This window comes from Neomonachus schauinslandi, chromosome 9, assembly GCF_002201575.2.
Source record: "Neomonachus schauinslandi chromosome 9, ASM220157v2, whole genome shotgun sequence".
NCBI classification, from domain to species: Eukaryota; Metazoa; Chordata; class Mammalia; order Carnivora; family Phocidae; genus Neomonachus; species Neomonachus schauinslandi.
Genome location: NC_058411.1, coordinates 13,419,189 through 13,443,933, shown reverse-complemented (window position 1 = coordinate 13,443,933; position 24,745 = coordinate 13,419,189). Strand labels below are relative to the sequence as shown.

The following is a 24,745-nucleotide window of genomic DNA, read 5'->3' as shown; positions in this document are numbered from 1 at the left end:
GAATAAAAGTTATGTGTAATTCTTTGTGTTTGGTTGCTCCTGCTTTATAGAGCTGGTCCCCTTGTGTTGATGAATCATGTTAATGCTTCAGGCTCTTGAGGAAATAGTGAGAAAACAGGTCACATCCACGAAGAAAGCAAAGCTGTCTGTGTGCTTTATGTCCAACTTGGCCTCCAGAATCCTAGTCTCCAGATGGAACATGGGGTGAATTTGTGTTCTTTTAGCTAGATTGGAGGGGGAGGGTCAGGGATTACCCGGGCATGAGGAGGAGCCCCCATGGGTTAGTTCAGTGCAGAACTTGTAGTCAAGATGTAATTGTTCTAAGCCTAGTGAATGTCCAGTCCCAGAGGCCTGTTCACAAAGCTAGCTCATAAGTTAGGCTGAAAGGAAATGTTCTTTTCTAAAAGTCTTTTTTATAATCACCTAGGGGAAAAGGGATAAAATTGTAAGTCCTTTTATTTAAATTAATCAGAGGGTTCTAGAAATATGTAGTAAGACTATTTAGAAATACAAATACTGCCGAAGCCTGTGGGATCCTTTCTTTAGAACCTGTTTTCTCATGCACTACTCCAGTGATTTAGATTCCTTGAATGGGGAATTCCCGTCAAGGCTTGAGTATTGTAGCACAATTGTCCAGGTTTATAAATATTTGGAGTTTGTCATTACTCTAGAGTTTCTTTCAATTCAATAACCAAACTGTTCTTACAGATTGCTTGCCTAAGTTACCCATAACTCCATCCTTTTCTTTCCCCATCTAGTTTAACTACTGCTTTGACGTGGACTGGCTCATAAAACAGTATCCACCAGAGTTCAGGTGAGTACCACAGGATAACTGATAACATCCTAACTGTAATGGGGATTTAAAATGCAAGATTAGTGTTTCTCAAGCAACTGCTGTTCATCTTTCTCGAGTATTTCTTTTGAAACTATTGAAATCCTACAAACTTAGTTATATAGGGAAAACAGCATTTGTTGATCTAGTCTAAGTAGTCACATGCATTCCTGATACGGGTTTTAGCATTTGCCTCTTTTGCTGTTTTCAGAAGTAGATAAGGACAAAGCAATCTAAAGACAACTTTGATGGTTAAGCGAGTGCCTTCAGCTCAGGTCATGATCCTGGAGTCGCGGGATCGAGTCCCGCATCGGGCTCCCTGCTCAACGGGGAGTCTGCTTCTCCCACTGACCCTCCCGCCTCTCATGTACTCTCTCTCTCTCTCATTCTCGCTCTCTCAAATAAATAAATCTTTTAAAAAAAAAATAGACAACTTTGATATCTTTTTTTAAGATTTTATTTACTTGACAGAGACATAGAGAGGGAACACAAGCAGGGGGAGTGGGAGAGGGAGAAGCAGGCCTCCCGCAGAGCAGGGAGCCCGACATGGGGCTCAATCCCAGGACCCTGGGACCATGACCTGAGCCGAAGGCAGATGCTTAATGACTGAGCCACTCAGGCGCCCCAAGACAACTTTGATATTAATGTGAAGGAAAAGATCATTGCTACCTGCTTTCTAGATGTGTAAGCATGCCACGCTTAATACAACAGTGCTGTTCAAAGAATTTTTTTTAAGGTTTTATTTGCGCACGAGTGCATAAGCGGGAGAGCAGCAGGTAGAGGGAGAGAAGAAGTAGACTCCCCACTGAGCAGGGAGCCTGATGCAGGACTCGATCCCAGGACGCCAGCATCACGACCTGAGCCAAAGGCAGATGCTTAGCTGACTGAGCTACCTAGGTGCCCATGTTCAAAGAATCTTTGCTTTGCAAATGATTCTTCCTGTGGTTTAGGAGCTAGTGAAGGGGGTCTTAGAGCTTCCCTTATCCAGATTATGGAGGTGATGGATTTTTCAGCTTGTCTTCTACAGTTCCTCAGCCTGGTGTTAGGCAGTGTAGACCAGATAAAGATAGCATTGTACAGTGCCCTGCCACCTGTCCTGTTTTTTTTTTTTTTTTTAAAGATTTTATTTGACAGAGAGAGACAGCGAGAGCAGGAACACAAGCAGGGGGAGTGGGAGAGGGAGAAGCAGGCCTCCCGCCGAGCAGGGAGCCCGATGTGGGACTCGATCCCAGTACCCCGGGATCATGACCTGAGCCGAAGGCAGACGCTTAACGACTGAGCCACCCAGGCGCCCCCACCTGTCCTGTTTTTAACATTCACCTAGCAAAACCCCTAACAGCAAGTAAGGTAAAGGAATATACCCACAGAATGATTGTCAAAGTCCTTGGTGCATTTAGGATCTCAGATTCTAGAAACTTTATTAATAGTAGGTAAAATGCTATTGAAATTTCCCAAGTGGCTTTGACACACAAAGGCTTGTATTTGACCTGTAACACATAGGATTAGTTTTCACAATATGTAACAGAAAAGCAAAAATAACCGTGGCTTAAATGAAAGAAAATGATTTCTCCAACCTAAGAAGTCCAGATGGTAGATATTTGTGGTCTGGATTGGGGGCTACTATGGTTCTCAGGAACTTATTCACCCATTCTGTCTTTCTGTCCCACCATCTTGGTGCATATCTTCAAAGTCCCTTCATGGTTCAGGATGGCACCTGGGGCTCCAGGTCTCTGGTCTGTGGTCCAGATGGCAGGAGGGAGAAAGGACAAAAGGGCCACATCCCAGCTGTGCTTCCTCTGAGTAGTCTCCTGGAAGTCCTACACAACACCTGCTTGTATTTCATTGAGCAGGACTCAGCCACAAAATGCCTTGTTTCATTGAAATATAACAACCTGTTAGTCTGCATCATGCCGTGGGCCTGGGCTTGTTCACTCTTGGATCTTGGGGGACTGCCATACCTAGCACACAGTAGGAGTTTAGTGAATATAGGTCTAATGAGGAAATGCTCTTTGCTTGGTCTAAAGAAAGGGAAAGAAAAGAGCATCATACTAGATAACAATAAATGTTTATCTTGTAATCTGAACCTGAAAACATGAACACAGAGCTAACTATATGTTCTTTTGGATCAAAGAAGTTAATTACTCAGGGACTTCCTCGGGTCACAACAGAGCTTTGGGATCAGGCCACATGACCCTGTTGTAAAGTTAACTGGCTAGTGGAGATTAACTGAATAGTGCTATGTGTTAGCTCTGTACTCTGTGACCACAGAGGCCAGAAACACTTGTCTGGTGGTAAGGAAACACCTAGCATTCTTTAACTAGTCAAGAGTCCAGCTTTATAAAAGATGTATTCTAAATACTTCTGATCTGTTTTCAGGAAGAAACCAATCCTGCTTGTGCATGGAGATAAACGAGAAGCTAAGGCTCACTTACATGCCCAGGCCAAGCCGTATGAAAACATTTCCCTTTGCCAGGTAGGCTGCTTATTGCTGTTTGAGATCCTGCTTAGTCTGAGAGTTGGAAAGAAATTTAGACATTTAGTCTATCCACCCACCTAGAGCAAGAATCCTTTCTTTAGTATCACCAATGGATACTTGTCTAGCCTTAACTTAAATGTTTCCTGAGAGAGCCCATCTGTGTGTGGGTAGCCCTTGTGGTTGGAAGGATTTTTCTTTATGTTGACCTGATGTCTCTGTATTTGTCAGGGTTCTCCAGAGAAACAGAACTGATAGGGTATGTGTATGTGTGTAGAAAGACTTCTTTGAAAAGAATTGGCTCACATGATTGTGGGGACTGGCAAGGCCAAACTTTGTAGGATAGGCCTGCGGACTGGAGACCCAGAAGAGAGTAGGTCTGTAGCTCAGGTCCAAAGATAGTCTGAAGACTGAGTTCCCTCTTCCTTGACGGAGTTGGTCTTTTTTTCTTAGGCCTTCAACTGACTGGATGAGGTCCACAAACAAAGGGTAATCGGTTTTACTCCATCTACTAATTTAAATGTCAACCTCATCTAAAAATAACCTTCATGGCAATATCTGACCAGGTATCTGGGTTCTGTGACCTAGCCAACTCGACACAAAAAATAAATCCTCACCATCTCCTTTTACCTTTCACGTTTGGGTCCTGATTTCCCTTCTCTGGAGCCACATAGAGTAAATCTCATCTCAGATGTGACTGATGCTTGTATGTGAAGTCCTCTATTGTACCTCCTTAGTTTTCTTTCAGGTTCGAGCATGGTTTCTTAAGTTGTACTTGTAACAAGAATCCCTATCTTCCCCCAACCTGCCAGTATTCCTCTGTTTGCATCTAGTTTGTCAGTGTCCTTCTCGAACCTAACCAGGTTTTCTGGATGGAATTCAGTGGCTGCTGCTTTCTGAGTGCAGCTTAAAACTTCTTATTTTGACAACTTATCTGACTGGTAGTAGCTGTCAGATCCTTGACAGGATGTTGACCCTTGACCCGTAGTCCTCTGATCTTTTTCATGTGAATTGCGGCCAAGGTCTATACTGGGGAGATGGACAAATTAAAAGCAAACCTGTTAGGAAACTGCCTGTGTGAATCGAGCTGCAAATGATCCACGCCTGATGGGGAGATGTTAAATGGTCTTGTAACAGGTGTATCTGCTTGGTTTGCTGGGACCAAAGCAGAGCAGAAAAGGCCAGAAAGTTGTTGCCCAGGTTTTTGTTATAGTCCTGGAATTCTGTCCTAATGCTCTTCGGTCCATACATGGAAATACACTTGAAGTCTTGGACTTCCGTTATCATCACTGGTTGCTTTTGATTCCACCTTGAAGAGAGTATTGTGTGTGGCATTTCGTGCAAGAAACTGGCACACTGGGGAGAGAAAAGCAAGGATTTCCTTCCTGTGGAAATGGTGGCTGTGAAGTGACTAGTGTCGTACTGACCTTCTGTTTTAGCACTGGGAAGTCCATTTCCAAGCAGCCACAGTAAGATACTTCCATAGCCCCTTTCTCTCCTTGCCAGAGGGAGATGGCCTCCAGATTTCTGCCCTTGGAGTGCATTGACAAGAGTGAACTACACAGAACCTAGATGATTTTTCTCCATTTTCTTGTGTTTTTTTCTCCCTGTCCATATAAGATGTAAAAATTCCAACTCATTTTGATTTTCTTTCAACTATAAAACGTTATCTGTGTATATGTGGTTATTTTTAAAGATTCAAAGGGAGAAACCTCAGTCGGATCAACCTTAAACTGGTCTTAAATTTTTCCTATGATTTAACCCACAGTACTTTATATAGTTGGAGTTTTAATCTTTTTTTTTTTAAGATTTTATTTATTTATTTAAGAGAGAGAATGAGATAGAGCATGAGAGAGGGGAGGGTCAGAGGGAGAAGCAGACTCCCCGCTGAGCGGGGAGCCCGATGCGGGACTCGATCCCAGGATCCAGGATCATGACCTGAGCTGAAGGCAGTCGCTTAACCAACTGAGCCACCCAGGCGCCCTATATAGTTGGAGTTTTAAAAGTCACTCTTATCCAACATATTTGTGGCTCACCTTCTACACCTAGGTAAGCCTCTGCTTGGTGGTTGCCTAAAATCCCATAGTTTGCTTTTGCTTCCAAAAGAGGAGGTTTAACTGCAGTAGGATAATACTCATAAGACTAATTGTGGGTGGAAGATAACACAGGAATCCTAAAAACCAGTCATTAAATCAATGGAAATAGTCTTTTTCAGATACTAGCTCCTTGTACTGAAAAGTAGGGCTAGTGTGTGGCATGTGTGTGGTGTGCTCCAGGCCCGCCACTAGAGGGCGTGGTCGTCTTTCCCACGAGTGAGGAGCTTTTCAGATGGTCCCATTTCTAGTCTGAAGTATAGATTTGTGGCCCCATCCTGACCTGTTGAAATATTGTTACATCTTGTCTGTAAAATGAATTCTTGGGTTTTTTTTGGGGGGGGGGGCAGCATAGTGTTACTTGATGAAGCTGAGGCATACTAGTCAAAGAAGCAGCAGATGCTCCCATTTTGCACATATGGGACCTGAGGCTAGAGATTGAGGCCTTGTGGTGGTCAAGGTTCAAACTGCTTGGGTTCTGCAGTTCTCTACCCACTATGTCCTTCTGGGCCCATCACTTCTGTAAGCCTAATTTGTTTATCTTTAAGATGGGTTGCTAATAGTCTTTTTCACTGGGTTTTTGTGCCAAGGATTTTTGGTGCATTTGCCCAAAAAGCATCCATTAACTATTACCTATTCAAGTTAATATCCTTGTGCTTAGACTTGCCCAAGAGCAAACAGCTTATAGCAAAACTAAACTCGGAAGCCAAGTCTCTTGACCATTGCATTTTTTGAGCTAAGTATCAGTTTACAGAGAGGCAGTTTTCATTCTAATTGTGTAATTTTAAAGACCTACTATTCCCTGATCTCTCTTCATTTGTGTAGCCAGAACATACAAATGAATCTGGTCTGTGAGTGTCCCCAAACACTGAGCTTAAGAATGTAGTGAGCGGGGCCACCTATCTGAGCATCCCCAAGATGGGCTGTGTCATACTCCCCTGTGTTCCAATTGCCTCTTTCTGCCTCCAGCATACAGGTCCATCCCTCTGCCCTGTTGGGGCAGGGAGCTTGATTATAGTAGCACTTGGTTCCATTTGTAGAGTGCTTACCCCATGCAGGCCCTATTTTCTAGACAGTTCATGTAATTGTCTCCTTTGCTCCTAAAACTCTGAATCCCCTAACAGCACCCTCATTGTAAAGAGGAGAAAGACGAGGCATAGAGACTTAAGTATTTTTCAAAGTGGCCCAGAGTTGTAAGGATGGGATTTGTGTCCCTACACCCGCATTCCTCACTGTTGAGCTGGTTTGGCATTTCTGTTTAACTCTTTCATAGCCTACATCTTCAGGCATATTCTGCTTAACCAAGGTCTTGCTATATTGGATGTTAGATAAAAATGTTTTAATTCTCCACCCACTCCTGTTTGTTTGTAAAGGTATCATTTTGTAATAGGAAATAGATTGAATACATTATCTCTTTTCAGCACTTGCTAGGTTGTCAATATAAGAGAACTTCTGTTTTAACATCAATGTATGCTGCTACCACATTTTTTTAAATATATGGTCTAGAAACTTTCTGATATGTTAATTTCTGTATAAGCCAAATATCTTAAAATTTTGCATAGGGTCTCATTTGGTTTTTTTTGGCAACTAATATCTGGCTTCTTGCTTCTGATTACTGTAATTAAAAATGGATTATGTATCAAATCATTCTGGCTAACAAAGTCTTAATGAGCCTCACTGGGTAGGATTATAAAAGTTGTAGTGTCAGTCCAGGGCTTGTCCACTAGAGGGCAGTAAAAACAATTCAAAACAAAGTGGACCTGAACCTTTTCTAACTTAATTTCCAATAGATAGGGATATTCATTCGGTTTGTTAAAAATAAGTGACTCAACTTCTTTTTCATCCTAGGCAAAGTTGGATATTGCATTTGGAACACACCACACGTAAGCAAATTTTTTGAGATGGGGGAGGGTATGATTTTTAGGAGAGCCAAGGAGGCGACTCCAAAAGTGCTTTTGAAGGAACTCACAGGTGACAGTTTTGCCAGGGAAAAGAATCTGTCAGTAAAAAGTAGAGGCAGTGGAACTGTTTACTAATGGCCTTAAGACAAAGTCCTGGGATTCTGGCTATCAACATGAAAATCTGAATCTGTGATGTGGTTTCTGCTTTCTTTCTATTCAGGACATTTCTTATAGCCAGCTTGGGGGGAATATTTGGTGGTTGTATGGTCCATGGTTATGGATGACTGTATGTGTCAGTCATGAGTCTGTGGATTCTACTACCTTAAAAAAAAAGTCTGGTGATCTCTTCAGATGCTGAGTTGCATTAAATAGAATATTGTTAGGTCAGCCTCATGCTGTGATAGAAAGAAAAGTTATTTTACAAAGTTGTTAACTTGAGAGGCTGCTGCCTATCCCTGCTCAAGACTTCTGAGAAGTTCCTTTTAGAATAATTTTGAGATGTTGTAAACCAGACAGGAAAAACTATTACTTCCTACCTGACACGTACCTAATGATCAGTTTGACTCCTGTTCTGCTGCCATGAGTCTTACAGCTCTTTGAGCCTTTTTACATAATTGTTCTATAAATGAGAAAGAATAAGATATGGTTGTCCCTCTTTCAATATTTTTATAAATCACATTTCTCTAGAAAGGATTTGTCAAAAGAATGTGACAAAGCCTCATCTTTGAGACCAGTGGTGGAAATGGGTTGGTATTGCAAGCAGATTCCTTCAGGTGTCCATCTCTAGGGCAACAAGGGATCTCATAGGAGGAATGTTAGTCCTGAGTCTTGCTGTGGCCATTGTTTTCTTGATGTTATGGTGACTTGAAATAAGGAAATGTGTTCATCTTTCTTTAGCAAAATACAGTTTGAAGCATACAGCCTGTTTTAAAAAGGAACCAGAGCGGGAAGAGTTGAGCCATTTCATAAAAGGATGCCTTTCAACCCTACATTATCTGGTCTTAGATCCCCTTGAGTAAATGTTGCGGTGTTTACCAGCCATCCCTAATTAGTAGCCTCTAACAGGATAGGGTTTGAGGATTGTTGTAAACTTTAAGCATTTAGCTCAGGTATAAACTCTTTATGTAGCACTGAGGTCACAGGATGCTAACTTCAGCAAAGGATACAAAATAGCCTTGAATAGACTGAATAGGTATCTTAGACTCCCCTCCCTGCATCACAGGAGAGCCTGGTGGTGGATGGCAATAGTCAACCTGTCCTAAGTAGACATTCTGCCAGCAGTGGATAGCACTGAATGGATCCTAGCCCACTGCCCTTAGCTGGACCCCTAGCATAAATACCTTACTGATTCTAAACTACTGCCCCCCATTTGGGCCCTGGACATGATTTGCTAGATCCTTAGTGCCAGCTTCCTGCACTAGCCACACATTCTGAGCCAGCAGTCCACATTGGGTGTAATCATGCTGCAGTTACGTGCTGGCACATAGGAGAGCCTGTGTCTTCCATCTTCATTTCAGTTACACTGTAAGTCTTGTGAGGGACTGAGCGTGTTGGGCCTGGCCAGGATCTAGCACAGTGACATTTGATTGATCCTAGAGGGGCTATCCTTTTTTTTATGCTATTTAACAAATTATTTGGTCCGTCCTTTTCATTATATAGAGGTCCTGAGTAGATAAGCAGTTACCTTCTAGCTATTGTTGAAGACAGGACTAGAACTCATTTAAGTTTTTATTCTCGTTTGTTTACAGCTAAAACAGCTAGTTTCCTTTGGTCTACTCTTCCACCTCACCCCTGTTACACACACACACTTAGCGGGTTGAACCCAGCAGAGTTACTCACTTGGAGTTGTAAATGCCTAGGGAAGCAGTTACAACAGAGTCCTTCCCAGCCACATAGTCTGTGTAGTTTACATATTGTTAAAATGCCAGTATCTTGTAGGAGATTAAACTCATGTCTTGAAGTTACTCAGTTGCTCATTTAAAAAATTTTTTTAAAGAATTCATTAAATATTGAGACACAGTTCTAGTGTTTTGAGACTTAAGAGTTCTTCTAGCTCTTAGTGTTGGGGTGAGAGAGGCGAAATTATAGGAGTTAGAAAGAGGAGGAAACCTTCTAGCTCCTGGTGCTGGGGTGTCACGTGCCTCCCCAACTTGAGAGTGTAGCTACTGCAGTAAATAGGGAGTAGTCTTTGACGTTCACTTTAGCAAGCATGTATTGACCATGTACTGTGCACAGAGCATCCGAAGACCACCAAGATGTAGCCCCCATCATCATCATCCCTGTTAGGTACAATAAACGTGCTTTATCCATGTCTCTGTAGGATGCCATGCAGTCCCAGGGCCTGTCACCCAGTGCTTTAGAATTCGGAAGCTTTTCAGTGTCCCCCAGAGCTGGGAGCGAAAGTACTTCTGGCCCTGAGAATCAATAGCGGGGAAGGAAGGAAGCCAAAGCTGCCAAATGGGAATGTCTAACTGGGAGCCAGTGGCAGACTGCAGGGTGGTCAAGGCACCCCTTTCTGCTTGCTTCTGTAGCCGGCCACCCAGCACACATGACTTAGTCCTTCATCTCCCCTAGCCCACATTGTCTGCCCGTCCACCCACTCACCAGTTGTGTGAAGTGTCCTCGGCCCCGTTCTTCCCTGTGGAAACTGTGCACAGTGAGAGAAAGATCCCAGCCCATGTGGTCCAGACAAGTTCTTCTGGCTCAGTCGGGAACCTTGATCATTCCCATTGCCTACCCAGCCGTAGATTCTGCAGTTGTAGAAGGCGACTGTTAACACCTCCTGGATTGCTGTGGGGATTTGGTGTGTTGCTGTTCTGGAGAGCTGCTGGCGGGCCTGGCACGTAGGTGCTCTGCAGACCTTTGTGTTCTCCCCGCTTTACACGAGTAGCTCCAGATTGGGAAATAATCCCTTTTGCTGCCCCCACAACAGGTGATAGGGAGGGCAGCGTTTCTTCAAGGGAGACCTCCTTTCTTATCCTTTATCCATTTTTAATTGTGATTTTTATTAGCTCATGCCATTTTGTCCGAGATGATGGCTCTCCTTAGAATAGTTCCCAATTCCGTTGGGTAGGATTCACTGACAGCAGTACATGATTTTCCTGATAATTGATGCCTTGATTAATGGAAATATTTGTGAAACTTACATCTTGAATTCATAACTGGCCTTATTCTTAATTACAGTCAGCTGCTAATTTGGCAACTGTGTGTGTAAATCTGCCCAGATTTCAGGGAGCACGTTTCATAAATGGAGAAAAAATGGGTTCAGCAGCTGTCACTTCTCCAGCTTTGCATTAACTTACTGTTTGCCAGCTTCGATTAACTTCTCATTTTGGCAAGAGCTAAATATCTCATTCTCTATTCTTTGCATTATCTTTTTATGTTAACCTCATCCTGTCCAAATACTGTTCACGGTATTGTTGGTTTGGAGAGAACCAGTGGTTCATTTCACCCCCCATGCGTGAACTGACATCAGTAGGTATTAAGTAGCATTTTGGCCCCAGTGGAAATAAGGCAGAGTGACTGTCTTGAGGAGTGAATTTCTAGTTACAGGGAGAGAACTTAGATTCCTGAAATAATTAGGAAACAATTGGGAGGCCAAAAGCCCTCCAGCAGTAGATGAAAAAATGAAGCAAGACACTGAAGGAGTCCTGGAAATGCACACGTGTGAGAGTTTGTTTCACGAACGCATGTTACATTTCCTTCTTGCAACCCTATGCAGCAGGGAAGGGGTTTACCCTTTTTTTTGTAAATGAGAAACTGAGGGGACAGAGTGACTTCCTTAGGGTCCTATGGCCTCCAACTGATGATTGGAACAGGTCTTTCAGCTTCAAGTAGAAAGCTCTTATTTGTATCCTATTCCTTCTCTCGCTAGAATTAAAATATGAGAACTCTGATGACTGGAGGCCTGGGGAAGGAAGGCCCGTGGCAAAGGGAGGATTCAACTGGGTCTGATTTGAGTAAATGAAGAAAAGGAAAGATTTATTTCAAGGCCAGAAATGCATTGGTGATGAGTATGGCATTTGTGGAGTATGAGAAAAGATCAGTCTTAGGATAGTGAAGCATTTTCAAACTTTTCTAAGCCGCAGCTCACATTAAAAAATACAGCGTACATTTTAGTCTGTTACACGTGTCCATACTCATGTGCTAAAACCAGTTATTTAAGTATCTACAATATATTTTTCAGTTTCTAACTTCATTGCAATTTTTTTAAAAAATATGTATTTTAGAGAGCGTAAGCAGGAGGGGCAGAAGGAGAGAGAATCTTAAGCAGACTCTCTGTTGAGCACAGAGCCCAGCGTGGGGCTTGATCCTAACGACCCTGAGATCATGACCTAAGCCAAAATCGAGTCAGATGCTTAACTGACTAAGCCACCCAGGCGCCCCTTTATTGCAACTTCCTAAAAAAATGCTAGCCATGATGTAGCAGAAGGTTGTGACCATACTTTGAAAAACACTGGACAAGAAGCTTTCCATCATCCCGAATAGTAGCAGATAATAGATAAGGGTAAGGGCTTGGAGTGTCAGGCTTGGCCATGTGGGCAGGATGAGGCAAAAGTTCATTTACCGATACTCAGAGCATTTTGGAAGGTGGTTTTCTACCTATCTCTTAAATAGACTTTGATTTTAATAATGTGTAGAATAAATGAAGATTATAAATGTTAAGTTTGAGTATTAGAAGGGTCTAAGAAATCCTTTAGCTGTGATATTTGCCCTAGAAAAATAGTACATATTTTAAAAGTAGTGTTAATGCTTTTGGTCTCTTCTCTGTTCTTAAAGGAAAATGATGTTACTGCTGTACGAAGAAGGCCTCCGGCTTGTCATCCACACCTCCAACCTTATCCATGCTGACTGGCACCAGAAGACTCAGGGGTTTGTAGGCTTCTAGTTACTTCACAGCAGTGGCTGTGGGTGGCATTCCCTTTTTCTTATACTCTTTAAAAAAAAAAAAAAAAAAAAAAAAAAAACACCCTCACATGTGGCATAGAAAAGAGACCTACATGGAAATAGTATTTTACTACTGCCCCTGCCCCAGGCCGACTCTGAACGAGCGCTAACAGTTTAGTACATACATATCCATGGCTATTACATGTGTAAACAGAAATACTTTTTTTTTCCCTAGCTTTTACAAAAATGGGATTATACACACTGCAGCCAGGCACAGGGAACAGCATATGCAGAGGATCTGAGGCAGGAAAGATGGTATGAAATGTAAGGTCTGAACCCATTTTTTGGTGAGACCCATCAGTAACTTGCCCCGGAACCCACTATACTCTTGCTTGCCATTTCCCAAATGGTAGTGAAGGGAAACTTAGTGGTTAATCATATGCTAAAACTTCCTGTCATCCTCAGTTTATTTTTCCATGAAAGAAATCTGGTGTCTAAGCCTTTAATATGGTCATATGGTCATGAATCACCAAGAGAAAAATTGAATTTGAAATTTTTTCGTGCTTTTTTTGTTATTATTAATCCTTTGTCCTTGGTATACTTATGCTAGATCTAGTCTTTGAATCCTTTTTAGAAGAGGGGGTTGGTTGTTTTGTTTTGTTTTGGGGATTTGCTCAAATCAAGTTTTAAGCATTGTTCTCCCACTTGGTAAGCTCTTCCTTCTGGTTGGCTTTCATTTCCATTTTTTTAAGCCATTTTGTACATCTCTGCATTCTCCAGGGTTAGAAGAAACTCAAGCATTCATCTAGCACCTTTCATAGTTCCCATATTCTCCACTCTCCTCCCCAGCCTTATGCTCCCTGTCACTGCCCAGGCTGGGTAGAACTCTTTAATTTCAGGACATGCTAGCTCTGGCAGAGCCCAAGCCACATCTTAGGTTGAACTGAAATGCAGGACCTTCTAGACTCCGTCCTGTGGGCTTGGTTCGACTCCACTGCTGTGTAGAACAAGAGTACCCTCTCCCCTTTCAGACAGTCCTTCTAGTTTGGAAAGCAGCTCTTCCCTGAGCCCAACATCTCTAGCTCTCTCTTCACTCCCCTAGCAAGTGGCTTAGAGCCCCACCCCCAGTGCTGATAGTTTTTCTGTAAACATGTTCCAGTTTTCAAGTGTCCCACTTAAAATCTGCTTCTCAAAATGCAGTTAATTCCAGCTGGTTCAGGGTGGAGGGGATCACCACTGTCTAAAAGCCTCAGCCACAGGAGGACTCTTGATCAACTGAATTTAGAGTTAACTACACCTTTGCTACTCCTGCAGCTGCTTAGCTGCTGGGTTGGGTTTTGAAACTCATGAGTCATAATGGAGTTTATCAAGTTGGCAATGAGTCTTATGTGGCTCAAAGAAAGAATCCCACCCATGGCCCCCAACTCTTTTTGGAGTCAGAAGCTTGAGCCATGCTTCTTTAGGTCTTTCCAAGATGGCTGCTGTGGGGAAGGGATTAAGGATAATGATTCAGGTGTTCAGGTTTTTTTTCCATTATGGGAAAATTTTTTTTCTTTTTTAATTCTTTATATTAACTAGTTTCTAGCTTCACATGGTTTCAAACTTAAAGTATCAAGGGTATGAAATCTCCAATTTCTCTCTGCCAGCCACCTTCAAGTAGGATACTATTATCCCACAGTGAGTCTAGATTCTAATCTCAAATTTGCATTTTTGTGTTGTGGGTTATAATTTTTAAATGTTTAAAAGTAGTCCTTTTGTGTAATTCTCATGATTGGTCTGCTAGTTATGCTCTGGTCCTCTTCTGCTATACAAGTGTTTCAGCCATCCTTTTCAGCTGCTGCTTGGTCTGCCTTTTAATTTCTCACTTTTAAAATTATTTGGCCCACGATAATTTCACATTTTACTTTGTCAAGTGCTAAAACACCTCACATCTCCGAATCCTGGTTTAGAAAGTCGTCATCTTTCTTGTTCCTCATCCAGACATGGTTGTGAGTGAGCCTGTAATCTAGGAGGAGTCCAGCAGCCTGTGGGCTCTGAATTGCTATTTGTGAGGGAGAGACTGACACATCCATCCAGCCCAGTGTGCTCATTTTACACGTAGAGAGGCAGGTGCTCACAGAGGTGGTTGGGCTGGTGCCAAATGACACAGCCAGTTAGAAGCAGATCTGGCCCCAGAACTTGGGCTGTAGTCCTTGTCGCACATGTTACCCCTTGTACAAGGGGTCTCCTCAAGGTGGGAAGGGAAGGTATGACATGCCACCCTGCTAGAAACGTATGCGTTTCAGAAGCTGTACGTGCAGGACCCTTATGATTCTGGATGCTTCCTGCCCTGGTGGCCTGCATCTCGCCAGTCTCCTTTGAGGGTTGCCAGGTGAAAGGAGTTGGACAGTTTCTCTTTGGGCTTAATGGGTAGAACTGCAGTGGGATAGCCACAGAAGCGGAAAGGTAGTAACAGCAAATATATCCTTAGTGCTTGTTTAAGCCTGGACGTTGTTCATTATCTCACGTGTGAGGCACACATGACCTGTGATGCAGGACTACTAACCCGGTTAGTTATTTTTGCAGTTTCAACTGCAAAATCAGTTTGCAGTTGAAACTGAGCACGAGGTTTGAAGCCATACTTGTTTGTGATCTCTCATGGAGCGCATCATAGAAGGATTGGGTTTAGATATGCTTTTGCCACTTGTGGGTGTATAGAAGTTTGGGTGAACGGAATTGTCCTCCTTTGAGGAGAATTGGCGAAATGAAAGATGTCTTTAATATGTTGTTTACTAAGTTATTTGAAAGTCTGAGGTTAGTATAAATGTAATAGCATTAAATGTGGTATCTACTCATTGCAGATGCCAGAAAAGTACAGGATATGCAAATATCTCAAACGGCTATAGCATATATATCATGAAAATGGGTTTATTTATTGTAAATAGATTTGTATATACATTTTTCTTAGTGTAGGTAACTTTTTTCCATTTGGTTGAAGAGCTACATGGGTGTAGCTTGCTGGGGTTACTACAGGTGGTATGGATTTGCTGTGACAATTAGTGCAGCTATTAACCGTTGTCACAGGGTCTTAGCAGTATGAAGGTAGGGGACGGGGGTAAAGAATAAGGAAGGTGTGGTCAAAGAGGGAGCAAAGAGCATTGAGTTGAGAGGTGGGCAAAGGCCCGATTTTACTGGGTCCTAAATTCATGGTGAAGTATTGAAAAATCATTCTGAATATCATGGAAGCCGTTGGAGTGGTGTGATGGGATTTATGCTTCATGTTCCCTAAGGATCCTCTACTTACCATGTGGACACAGGAAATGTGATTCGCCTCTTCCTTAGGGTGAAAATGTAGTCAACACAGGTATCATTGTAATCCGTTCTTTTCCTGACTGTTCAGTTATTTTTTTTCTGTTCCAGAATATGGTTGAGCCCTTTATACCCACGAATTACCAATGGAACCCACACATCAGGAGAATCAACAACACATTTTAAAGCTGATCTCATCAGCTACTTGATGGCTTATAATGCTCCTTCACTCAAGGAGTGGATAGATACCATCCACAAGCATGATCTCTCTGAAACCAAGTATGTGGTGTTTAGCATTTCGGGATTCTTAAAGTGGGTGAATACCTTGAGAGCCACACAGTATCTGCAGTGGAAAGAGGTAGAATATTTGGCTGTCCTTCGTAACATGAGAGCAGATTCTCTCACTCTCTGCATCTCCTAGGTCTGAGGTGCTAAAGTGGAGGCCAGTAATTGTCTTGCTCACCATAAGCCTCCCTCTGGAGTACTCCTAAAGTGACTGATTTCATTGCCGGCACCTTATACCTCGTGAATGTTCCACCATGAGTTGATGTGCTTGAAAATTAGTTTGAGTAACGATTACTGTTCTGAGGAGTCACCTCAAAAAATAGGTGGTCTCTTAGAACATCTCATGGTAACATTAGTTTTTGTGTGTATTTTGTGATTTGGGGGTCCACAAATTACATCACTCTGTTCTATAACTTGTATTTTATATCCTTTTAGTGTTTATCTTATTGGATCAACCCCAGGGCGCTTTCAAGGAAGTCAGAAAGATAATTGGGGACATTTTAGGCTTAGAAAGGTAACAATTTTTACTATTTTTTAAATTAATATATATTGTTCATTTATAATTGTATATTTTGATGGCAGCTTCATTATAACTAGCACAATTCTGGGTGAACAGGCTCTTGATAAATTGTCTGGTTATAGTTTTCAGTAATTACTTTTTAATGTTTTGTCTTTTAGAGGTGTAGACTGCTCTAAATGGCAAAAGTATAAGGACTTTTTTAGTTATTATAGATTTCTCATTCATGCAGCTCTTGTAGCTTTTGATTTCAGGATCTGAAGGGTTTTTAACATACAAATTCAACAAAGAACAGAAAAGTACAATTGAGTAAATAGTACTATAATGTATTTTGTTTACTAAACCAGGGCCTTTAAGAGTTATTACAGAAGAGGCCTTTGCTGGTGGTATGAAAATGATGAAGAAAAGTCTCTAACAAATTAAAACAGCAAACAAGTTAAAGATGATGATTTTCTTCATCTGTTTAGGAGATACATTAATGACACTAATAAATTCCCTATGTGGCTCTCGTAAAAGCTTTACCTTTTTCTGTGAAGTATTTGTCATGTAAGAATTAACCCTTGGTTAATGAAACTTTATCTTAATTTGCTTTTTTGAAATGAGACCACAGCTGAAAACATAAGATCTGGAAGCCAACATCCTCATTTCTTGGCCTAGAGAAGGCATTAGAGCACACTGGCTGAGTGGATAGCTTGGAGGTAGATTCCCAGACCTGGGTTCAAATCCTCACCTGTTAACAAGTCATATGACCTGCCTCTCCTCTATAAAATGGCATAACAACCGTACTTCACTCAGAAAATTGCGTAAGGATTAGACGAACTTAGAGAAGGCAAGGCACATGTTGAGCCTTCAGTGTGCTGGTTGGTGGCTCTCAGTTTGTGACGGGATGGTTGAGACAGGCTAGATGCTAGCACATGGTGTGTAGAATCAGTCTTCCTGGAGGATAAAGAGCATCTTGGTTTCCAGACCACCTCTCACAAGCTCCTGTTGCAACACAGCTGCCTTCCAGGGAAGATGCGAGTGGTCAGACTTGTGTTTCACTGACCTATAAATGGAAGCCCAGGGACATGTCCAGGGCCAGGTAGCCGATCAGGGGCTGAGCACCAGAACAGAAACTGGGTCTTGTAGCTGTCAGTTCAGTCCTATTTCTTACACCATGCTGCAGGAGGGCAGAAACTGAGAACTAGGCTTTTATAATACTAAAGCTGTGTTAAGAAAAATAATACATATGAAATTAAACAATGCGCTCCATTGGGACAGGAACTGTGGCTTATTTTTCTTCAGCCTCTTGGTAGTAAACACACAGTACATGTTTAAGTAGATAAAATCTCCAAATATTTTTGAGTTGTTTCTGCAGCTTTGTGTTAAGTATCAAAGCGGGAAATGCAGATGAGGCTCCCTGTAGTGCTTAGGGTGCTCTGTATATATACATAAATACACTGTTTTATTTATTTATTTATTTTTTAGAGCATCACTACGTGGAGCCCAAGTGTTAAATCTCTTTCAAATGATGGAAGTCAAAATATACAGTAGTTTGTATTTTTTTAGGTATTATTTCAAGGCAAAAATCTCATTTCATATGGCAGGTCAGTGGTTTATCTGACATTCCTACTAAAAGGGATCTTTTAAGAAAATTGGTTTTGCTTTAATACAGATCAAAGAATTTTAGAAGAATACTTCTGTCCACCTACTCCATTAAAATGTTTTTAGTATTTTTTTTAATTTTATTTTTTTAAATTTTTTATTTTTATTTATTTGAGAGAGAGAATGAGAGAGAGAGAACACCTGGGAGGGGATAGGGTCAGAGGATGAAGCAGACTCCCTGCCGAGCAGGAAGCCCGATGCGGGACTCGATCCAGGGACTCCAGGATCATGACCTGAGCTGAAGGCAGTCGCTTAACCAACTGAGCCACCCAGGCGCCCTGTTTTTAGTATTTAAAGAATATTTTCCAAAGAAAAAAGTATGAAATTGATATGTAATATTTTCAGCATTTTTCTGTTGATTAGGGGTTCTAAGGACAGAAAATCATATTCTGAATTGTTAAAAATTTTTCTGTTCACAGCTTCTGAAAGAGCATGCCTGTCCTAAAGGAGAGTCTTGGCCAATCGTAGGTCAGTTTTCAAGCATTGGGTCTATGGGAGCTGATGACTCGAAATGGTTGTGTTCTGAGTTTAAAGAAAGCTTGGTGACACTGGGGAAGGAAAGCTGGACCCCAGGGAGAAGTTCCGTTCCTCTTCATCTGGTGAGTGCCTGTCCTACCTCACTTGATCGTGTTTATTCTCTAGTCCCAGAGAAGCATGAGAATCCATCCTCCCCCCATAGAGGTTTTAATCAGTGATTCTTGCATGGAAACAACAGTACATTAGCACCATCGTGTGTGATCAAGTGGCCCTTGAATCCTCTGGTGCTGGGAAGGTGCTGCTCTCTGCAGAGCTCCATTTCAGCTACATACTAGCCTGTGATTTTTCCATTCCTTCCTTCAGGTTCTCAAGCCAAAGAAAAAAATATTTGATAAGCCTTGCCAGCAGAATTATGAGCATTATTAATTAGAGACTTTTGAATTAATAATTAATTTTGCATTGAACTCAGTGTTAATTTGGCATTTTTAAGAGAAAAACTGAAATGGAAGTTTTTTCATTGAATATATATGCTTCCTGTAGTTGCTAGAAGTTACATTTTTTTCATAAGATGGAAATTCTTAAAATTTAAAGTGCATTTTCTAAGTTTTTAAATGAAATTTTTTTTTTTAAGATTTTATTAATTGTCAGAGCATGAGCTGGGGGGTAGCGGCAGAGGGTGAGGGAGAAGCAGGCTCCCTGCTGAGCAAGGAGCCTGATGTGGGACTCGATCCCAGGACCCTGGGATCATGACCTGAGCCGAAAGCAGACACTTAACCAACTGAGCCACCCAGGCGTCCCTAAATGAAATCTTTCTAATTGAGATTTTCATCTTAAAAACATTCTTTTTAAGAAAGTTTCTTTAACATGGTACATTTTGAGTGTTATTTTGTATTTTTCCTTTTTTTAAAAATTTTTTTTCCTTTATTTTTAGATCTATCCTTCTGTGGAAAATGTGCGAACCAGCTTAGAAGGATATCCAGGTAATTGTTGGAGACTGTCTCAGTTGCATTTTTTTGGTGTATCTTTCATAAATGCCCTGGTAAACTTTTTAAAACAAGTAATAAAAATGCCATTCTCCTTGAGAAAAGAACTGGTTAGAAATTTGGAGAATATTTTCCCTTAATTGGCTAAGAATCATGGAAATAGGTAATATCGAGTAGTACTATGTCCCAAAGATGGTTCCATGCTTTTGGGCAATTTTAGTGTGTTACTGAATCCTCACAGTAACACTGTGAGGACTTGTTCTCATTTCCACAAGTAAGGTGGTCCCTTCTGCCAGCAACAGGTTGGTTGTCCAACAGGTTGGTTGGCTGTCCGAATAAAACCACCTTTCCCTGCTGTGTACTGCCTTTCCAGAGAAATTCTGACATGCCTTTCTCTGATCTCTCTCTCTCCATATTCTCCCTGCTTGTGTCTGTGGCTCTGTGTGGTTCTTCCAATTTTGAATCACAGGTATATTTAAGGTACAGAACTTCTGTTTAGTTTTGGGATGAACCTTTGGTGTTACCTAGTTGATACTTGTCCTTTCTAAAGCACTTCATCTGTAAATGCCTAGGATGATTTTGTAGGCGACTTTCAACTTTGCTATTTTCCTTATACAGTGCTAGACACTGAACTTTTATTTGGAATCCAGCAGCCCTCCAGATAACACATTCAGGAGGCAATAACCAAAAACCCAAGTAGGGTTTGTCACTGGAAAAAAGAAATCTGATTGGCATTTGCTTGTGGCTGGAAGCAGAATGCTCTGAATTAGACTAATTTAGTCCATTTATTGCTTGTCAAACTAGATGTGACCCTGCCAGAAAAATCTTAGTAAGGTTTGGAGTGTAGTGTATCAGCCCATTTGCTGCTACCTAATGGCAAAGCCAAAATCATTTCACTGAGACTCAGACATGGTGAGGTTTTGGTTAGTTTTTGTCTTCTCCTTTCTCCAGTTCTGATACACTAGATTCATTCAAAATGTGCTTTTTAATGGGGAAGAACACGGTGTTTTCCATAAAACTATTTTGTAACTGGCCCTAAATACGTTTTTTAGTTATTTGTAGTAGAGGATACAACATGCCTTGTGATGACTCAGAAATTTAAAGCCCTTTTTGGGATATAGATTATTTATGGAGAAGTTCCAACATGTGTTTGGAAAGTCAGTGGTGAATCTACAATAGAACTTTCCTCCTAAGATGAACAAAAACTGGTTACTAATTGTGTTTCCACTTGGAACTGTATCTCTACTTTTGATGCGGGAATATGGATTTTAGCATTGCTTTTTAAAAGCAACTGTTTACTGAACTTTTTTAAGATTTGTATGTTTGAGAGAGACAACATGAGCAGGAGGAGCAGAGGGGGAGAGAGAGAGAGAGAGAGAGCTCTCAAGCACACTCCCCATTGAGCAGGGAGCCCAATGCAGGCCCCGATCTCATGACCCTGAGATCGTGACTGGAGCCGAAACCGAGTTAGACACTTAACCAACTGTACTACCCAGGTGCCCCTGAATATTTTAATTTTAGTGATGACTCTATTCCATTTGTAAGAATGTTTAGCTAATACAAACTCTGCTTGGAAATAGCAGAATGTAAAGGGTAAAGGAAGCAGGAACTGAGTTTTCATCTAAGTCTACCTTCCCAAGTGTCCTGCTCTTGGGCAGAAATGGAGATGCTCCAGACCAAAATGGGGTAAGGATTTCTCGCCTGCATGAGGACTGCAGGATAGGCCAGAGTTCTTCAGGTAGTTTTTCAGATACTTCGAATCTGTGCTGTTATTAATGTTTAAATTACCACCCCCAAGTGATTAATACCTCTTTTCAGATTGTAAACATTTATCATTTAACATGTATCCCTCAGAAAGGAAACCCCACTGAGGGAACATACCTAATACAAGTGTAGACCTTTTCTTTCTTTCCATAAGATGAAATAGGAAGTGGTTTTGTTTTTTCAGTGTTTACTGTAGATTCTTAATGAAGGATCCTAAAATTATTTTCTGTAATACTTGTTTTCTTCTTTTAAAAGCTGGGGGTTCTCTTCCCTATAGCATCCAGACAGCTGAAAAACAGAACTGGCTCCATTCCTATTTTCAGTAAGTAATTGGTTTAGAATGCTGCTATTGCTTCTTCAGAAATATGAATGTTATTTATGTCAGTGTGTTCTTTTAAAAAAGAACCTTACATAATACAGCTGTATTTTTTCATCTGCATATGTTAGTGATAGAAATAACTTAAAACAAGGTTTTGAACATTATTTGAAATAGGTTTTTAATACCAAAGGATAAAACTGATCTGTGAGGTTTGTATTTAAATATTGGCCCTCAAAGAAAAAAAATAAAGATGATGATGGGTAATTTAGAATTTATGTAAGTAGCATTTTTAAAAAATGTTATTTGAGTATAATTGACACACCGTCTTACATTAGTTTCAGGTGTACGACATAGTGATTCAGCAACATTTTAGCTCATATTTCCAGATTATAATTCTTCTGTCTGCACATGTACATGCACGTACTGTATGACTGCAAGCTTGCCGTGGGTGGAGTCCACACCACTCTTTGTCCAGGACATGGGATCGTATTTGGTTTGTTGTAAGGGCTCAGTAAATGGTTGAATGGGCAGGTGAAGGGATTGTCTTTCATCCTCCTCTTGTTCCAGTGGGCACACTCTGACTGTTCTAGGCCAGTGCAGTTTCCTGCTTGCTTCAGGCATGTGTTACACTTGGCGGCTGGAAACAGGCAGATTGCATCTCAGTAGCTTGCAGGCTAATTCACTGTGTCCTTGTGGGCCCGTCCGTGTGTCCCTGTGGGCCCCCGTTGGGAGGTTATTCCTTACAGAGAACATTTCTTTATATTGATGAGCTCCTTTCACGAGTCATTCAAGTGAATTTAATGATTGAAGGAACAATCTACATAATCCTAATTCTGGTCTTAGCCTTTTTGCAAGAAAGGATTGTTGCCTCATGATGGTAGGCCCTCTCTTCCTACAGAACCTCAGTCCTGCAATACTGACAGGTAAATGTTAGCCTTGGACTGAAGTGTTTCCAAATTATCCTCTTTTTTTTTTTTTTTTTTTTTTTTAAGATTTTATTTGACACAGAAAACACAAAAGCAGGGGGAGCAGCAGAGGGAGAGGGAGAAGCAGGCTCCCTGCTGAGCAGGGATCCCAATGCAGGACTCGATCCCAGGACCCTGAGATCATGACTTGAGCTGAAGGCAGACACTTAACCCACTGAGCCACCCAGGTGCCCCATCCTCCTGCTTTTTAACATTGTTTTAATATTCATCCTGTTGGCATTTTCCCCCATTTTGTACTTTTTTTCAACAAACTTCCTGAGCCCGTACTTGGTAATGCACTGTGGGAGCATGATTCCTCCTTTTAAGGAACTCATAGTCCACGTAGGAGACAAGACATGCACATATGCAGTTGAAAACACAACAGAAGTAATAGACATGAATATATACATGTCTTACTGGCAAAACAAACAAAAAAAAAAACGGTAAGGCTAGATACCAAAGGGTTACAGTGTTTTATTATACTGCTCTCAAACAGAGTTTAATAAAATATTAGAGGTCCCATCAGAGAACTGTGTACCCACTGTTTAGATTATAGGATTTTGCTTTTCATGAAGTTTCCTAATACTAGGATTATGACAGGTTTATATTTTCTTACTGGTAATGGGTCTTTCCTGTCACTAGCAAATGGTCGGCTGACACATCTGGCCGCAGCAATGCTATGCCACATATTAAAACATATATGAGACCCTCTCCAGACTTCAGTCAGATTGCTTGGTTCCTTGTCACAAGGTAAGTAGTCCTTATAGTCTTGGTGGGAAGAACTTTTAAAATGTGTTTGTAACTCCTGCTCTGAATACCAAATGGGTTTCCAAAAAATGGTTTTGTAAATTGTCATTTAGTTTTCAGAGTGTGTATGTCTTCTGATCCTTATTTAAGAGGCTTATTACTTACCCCTTTCTAGTGCCTGTTATCATTGCCTGATTCTATGAGTCTTGATATTTATGAGGTCTTCATAAAGTCTGCATTTACTCTTGTTAAACTTAATACTTCAATAGTAGGAATTAGGCAAGTTAACATTTGGGGTAAATACAGAACAAAAATGATATGGTAAAATTAGTATTCCTTAATTACTTTCTCTTAGGTAATTAACATTTGACTGATCAAGTCTCTTAAGTGTTTTTTTTAACATCTTTATTAAATAATTAACACTTTAAGATTCACCTATTTAGTCTGCAATTCAATGATTTAGTATACTCACAGAATTGTGCAACAATCACTATAATTTCAGAATTTTCATTACCCCTTAAAGGAAATGCCTTACCTACTAAGCATCCTTGTGTCTATTTTTATAGCAAGGTAGATTGCTGTGCTCTTGGAAAAAGAGAACTGGACTAGAACTTTAGTTCTAACTCCTAGTCTGTCCAAAGGCCATTAGGCATCTCTTAATGATTTAATAAGACAATTAATGTCGTTAGTAATAATTAAGGTATGACAGAGTAATTTAATGAAAAAACTTTGAAACAAAAATTTAAACTCATGAAGCAACTTTTAAAAAAGCCAATTAGAAGCAAAACCAAGTCCCTTCCCTAGCTTATGGAAATTAGTGGTAACACTTTTTACCTGGCTCAGGGTAAGGAACTGTGAGCTGAATAGTGTTAGTGGTATACATCAGATGCAACAGTGGGCTTCTGCAAAGTTTTTGAGGCACCATAGTATAATAGAAAAACATACATTTGAGTACTGAAGATTTAAGATGCTCTTCTGTCATTTACTAGCTCTGTGAACTTGTGAAATGTATTTAATCTGAGTCTGTTTCCTATTCTTTAAAATGGGAAAAGCGGGCGCCTGGGTGGCTCAGTCGTTAAGCGTCTGCCTTCGGCTCAGGTCATGATCCCAGGGTCCTGGGATCGAGTCCCACATCGGGCTCCCGGCTCAGCGGGGAGCCTGCTTCTCCCTCTGACCCTCTCCCCTCTCATGCTGTTTCTCTCTCGCTCGCTCTCTAAAAAATAAATAAATAAAATCTTAAAAAAAAAAAAGGGAAAAGCAATGGCTGCCTTTTGGGTTTGTTAGAGTTAAATGAGCTGCTCGAGGCTCCGTGCATCTGACATAACAGACCGCAGGACACGACAGCTGTGATTATGCTAGTTCAGGCTTCACTGTCAAGACTGAAGGATGGCCAGGGGAATTGGTACACATTTCTTTGCTGTGTGTCTTTAAAGAAGAGAAACTTTGGCTTCTGAAGTAGGTTTCCTGGGTGTGAAGACCTGAATTAGAGATTGCCTGGGTAGAGAAGTCATTGCCTGAGACAGGTAGTGCCAGGGAGAAGAGAAACCTCTAAAATGTATGTGGCCTCATC

General features: G+C 41.1%; 1 protein-coding gene across 1 annotated transcript in view; it reads left to right on the top strand.

The window, feature by feature from the left end:
- TDP1 (tyrosyl-DNA phosphodiesterase 1) overlaps nt 1-24,745 on the top strand; it is an 86,222-nt gene that overhangs the window by 7,061 nt on the left and 54,416 nt on the right. Inside the window, exons 4-13 of the mRNA XM_044918093.1 lie at nt 759-814; nt 3,209-3,305; nt 7,247-7,281; nt 12,079-12,171; nt 15,586-15,753; nt 16,195-16,273; nt 18,340-18,519; nt 19,329-19,377; nt 21,400-21,466; nt 23,071-23,178. Coding sequence (XP_044774028.1) covers nt 759-814; nt 3,209-3,305; nt 7,247-7,281; nt 12,079-12,171; nt 15,586-15,753; nt 16,195-16,273; nt 18,340-18,519; nt 19,329-19,377; nt 21,400-21,466; nt 23,071-23,178 — 932 coding nt within the window. The remainder of the gene's footprint in view (nt 1-758; nt 815-3,208; nt 3,306-7,246; nt 7,282-12,078; nt 12,172-15,585; nt 15,754-16,194; nt 16,274-18,339; nt 18,520-19,328; nt 19,378-21,399; nt 21,467-23,070; nt 23,179-24,745) is intronic.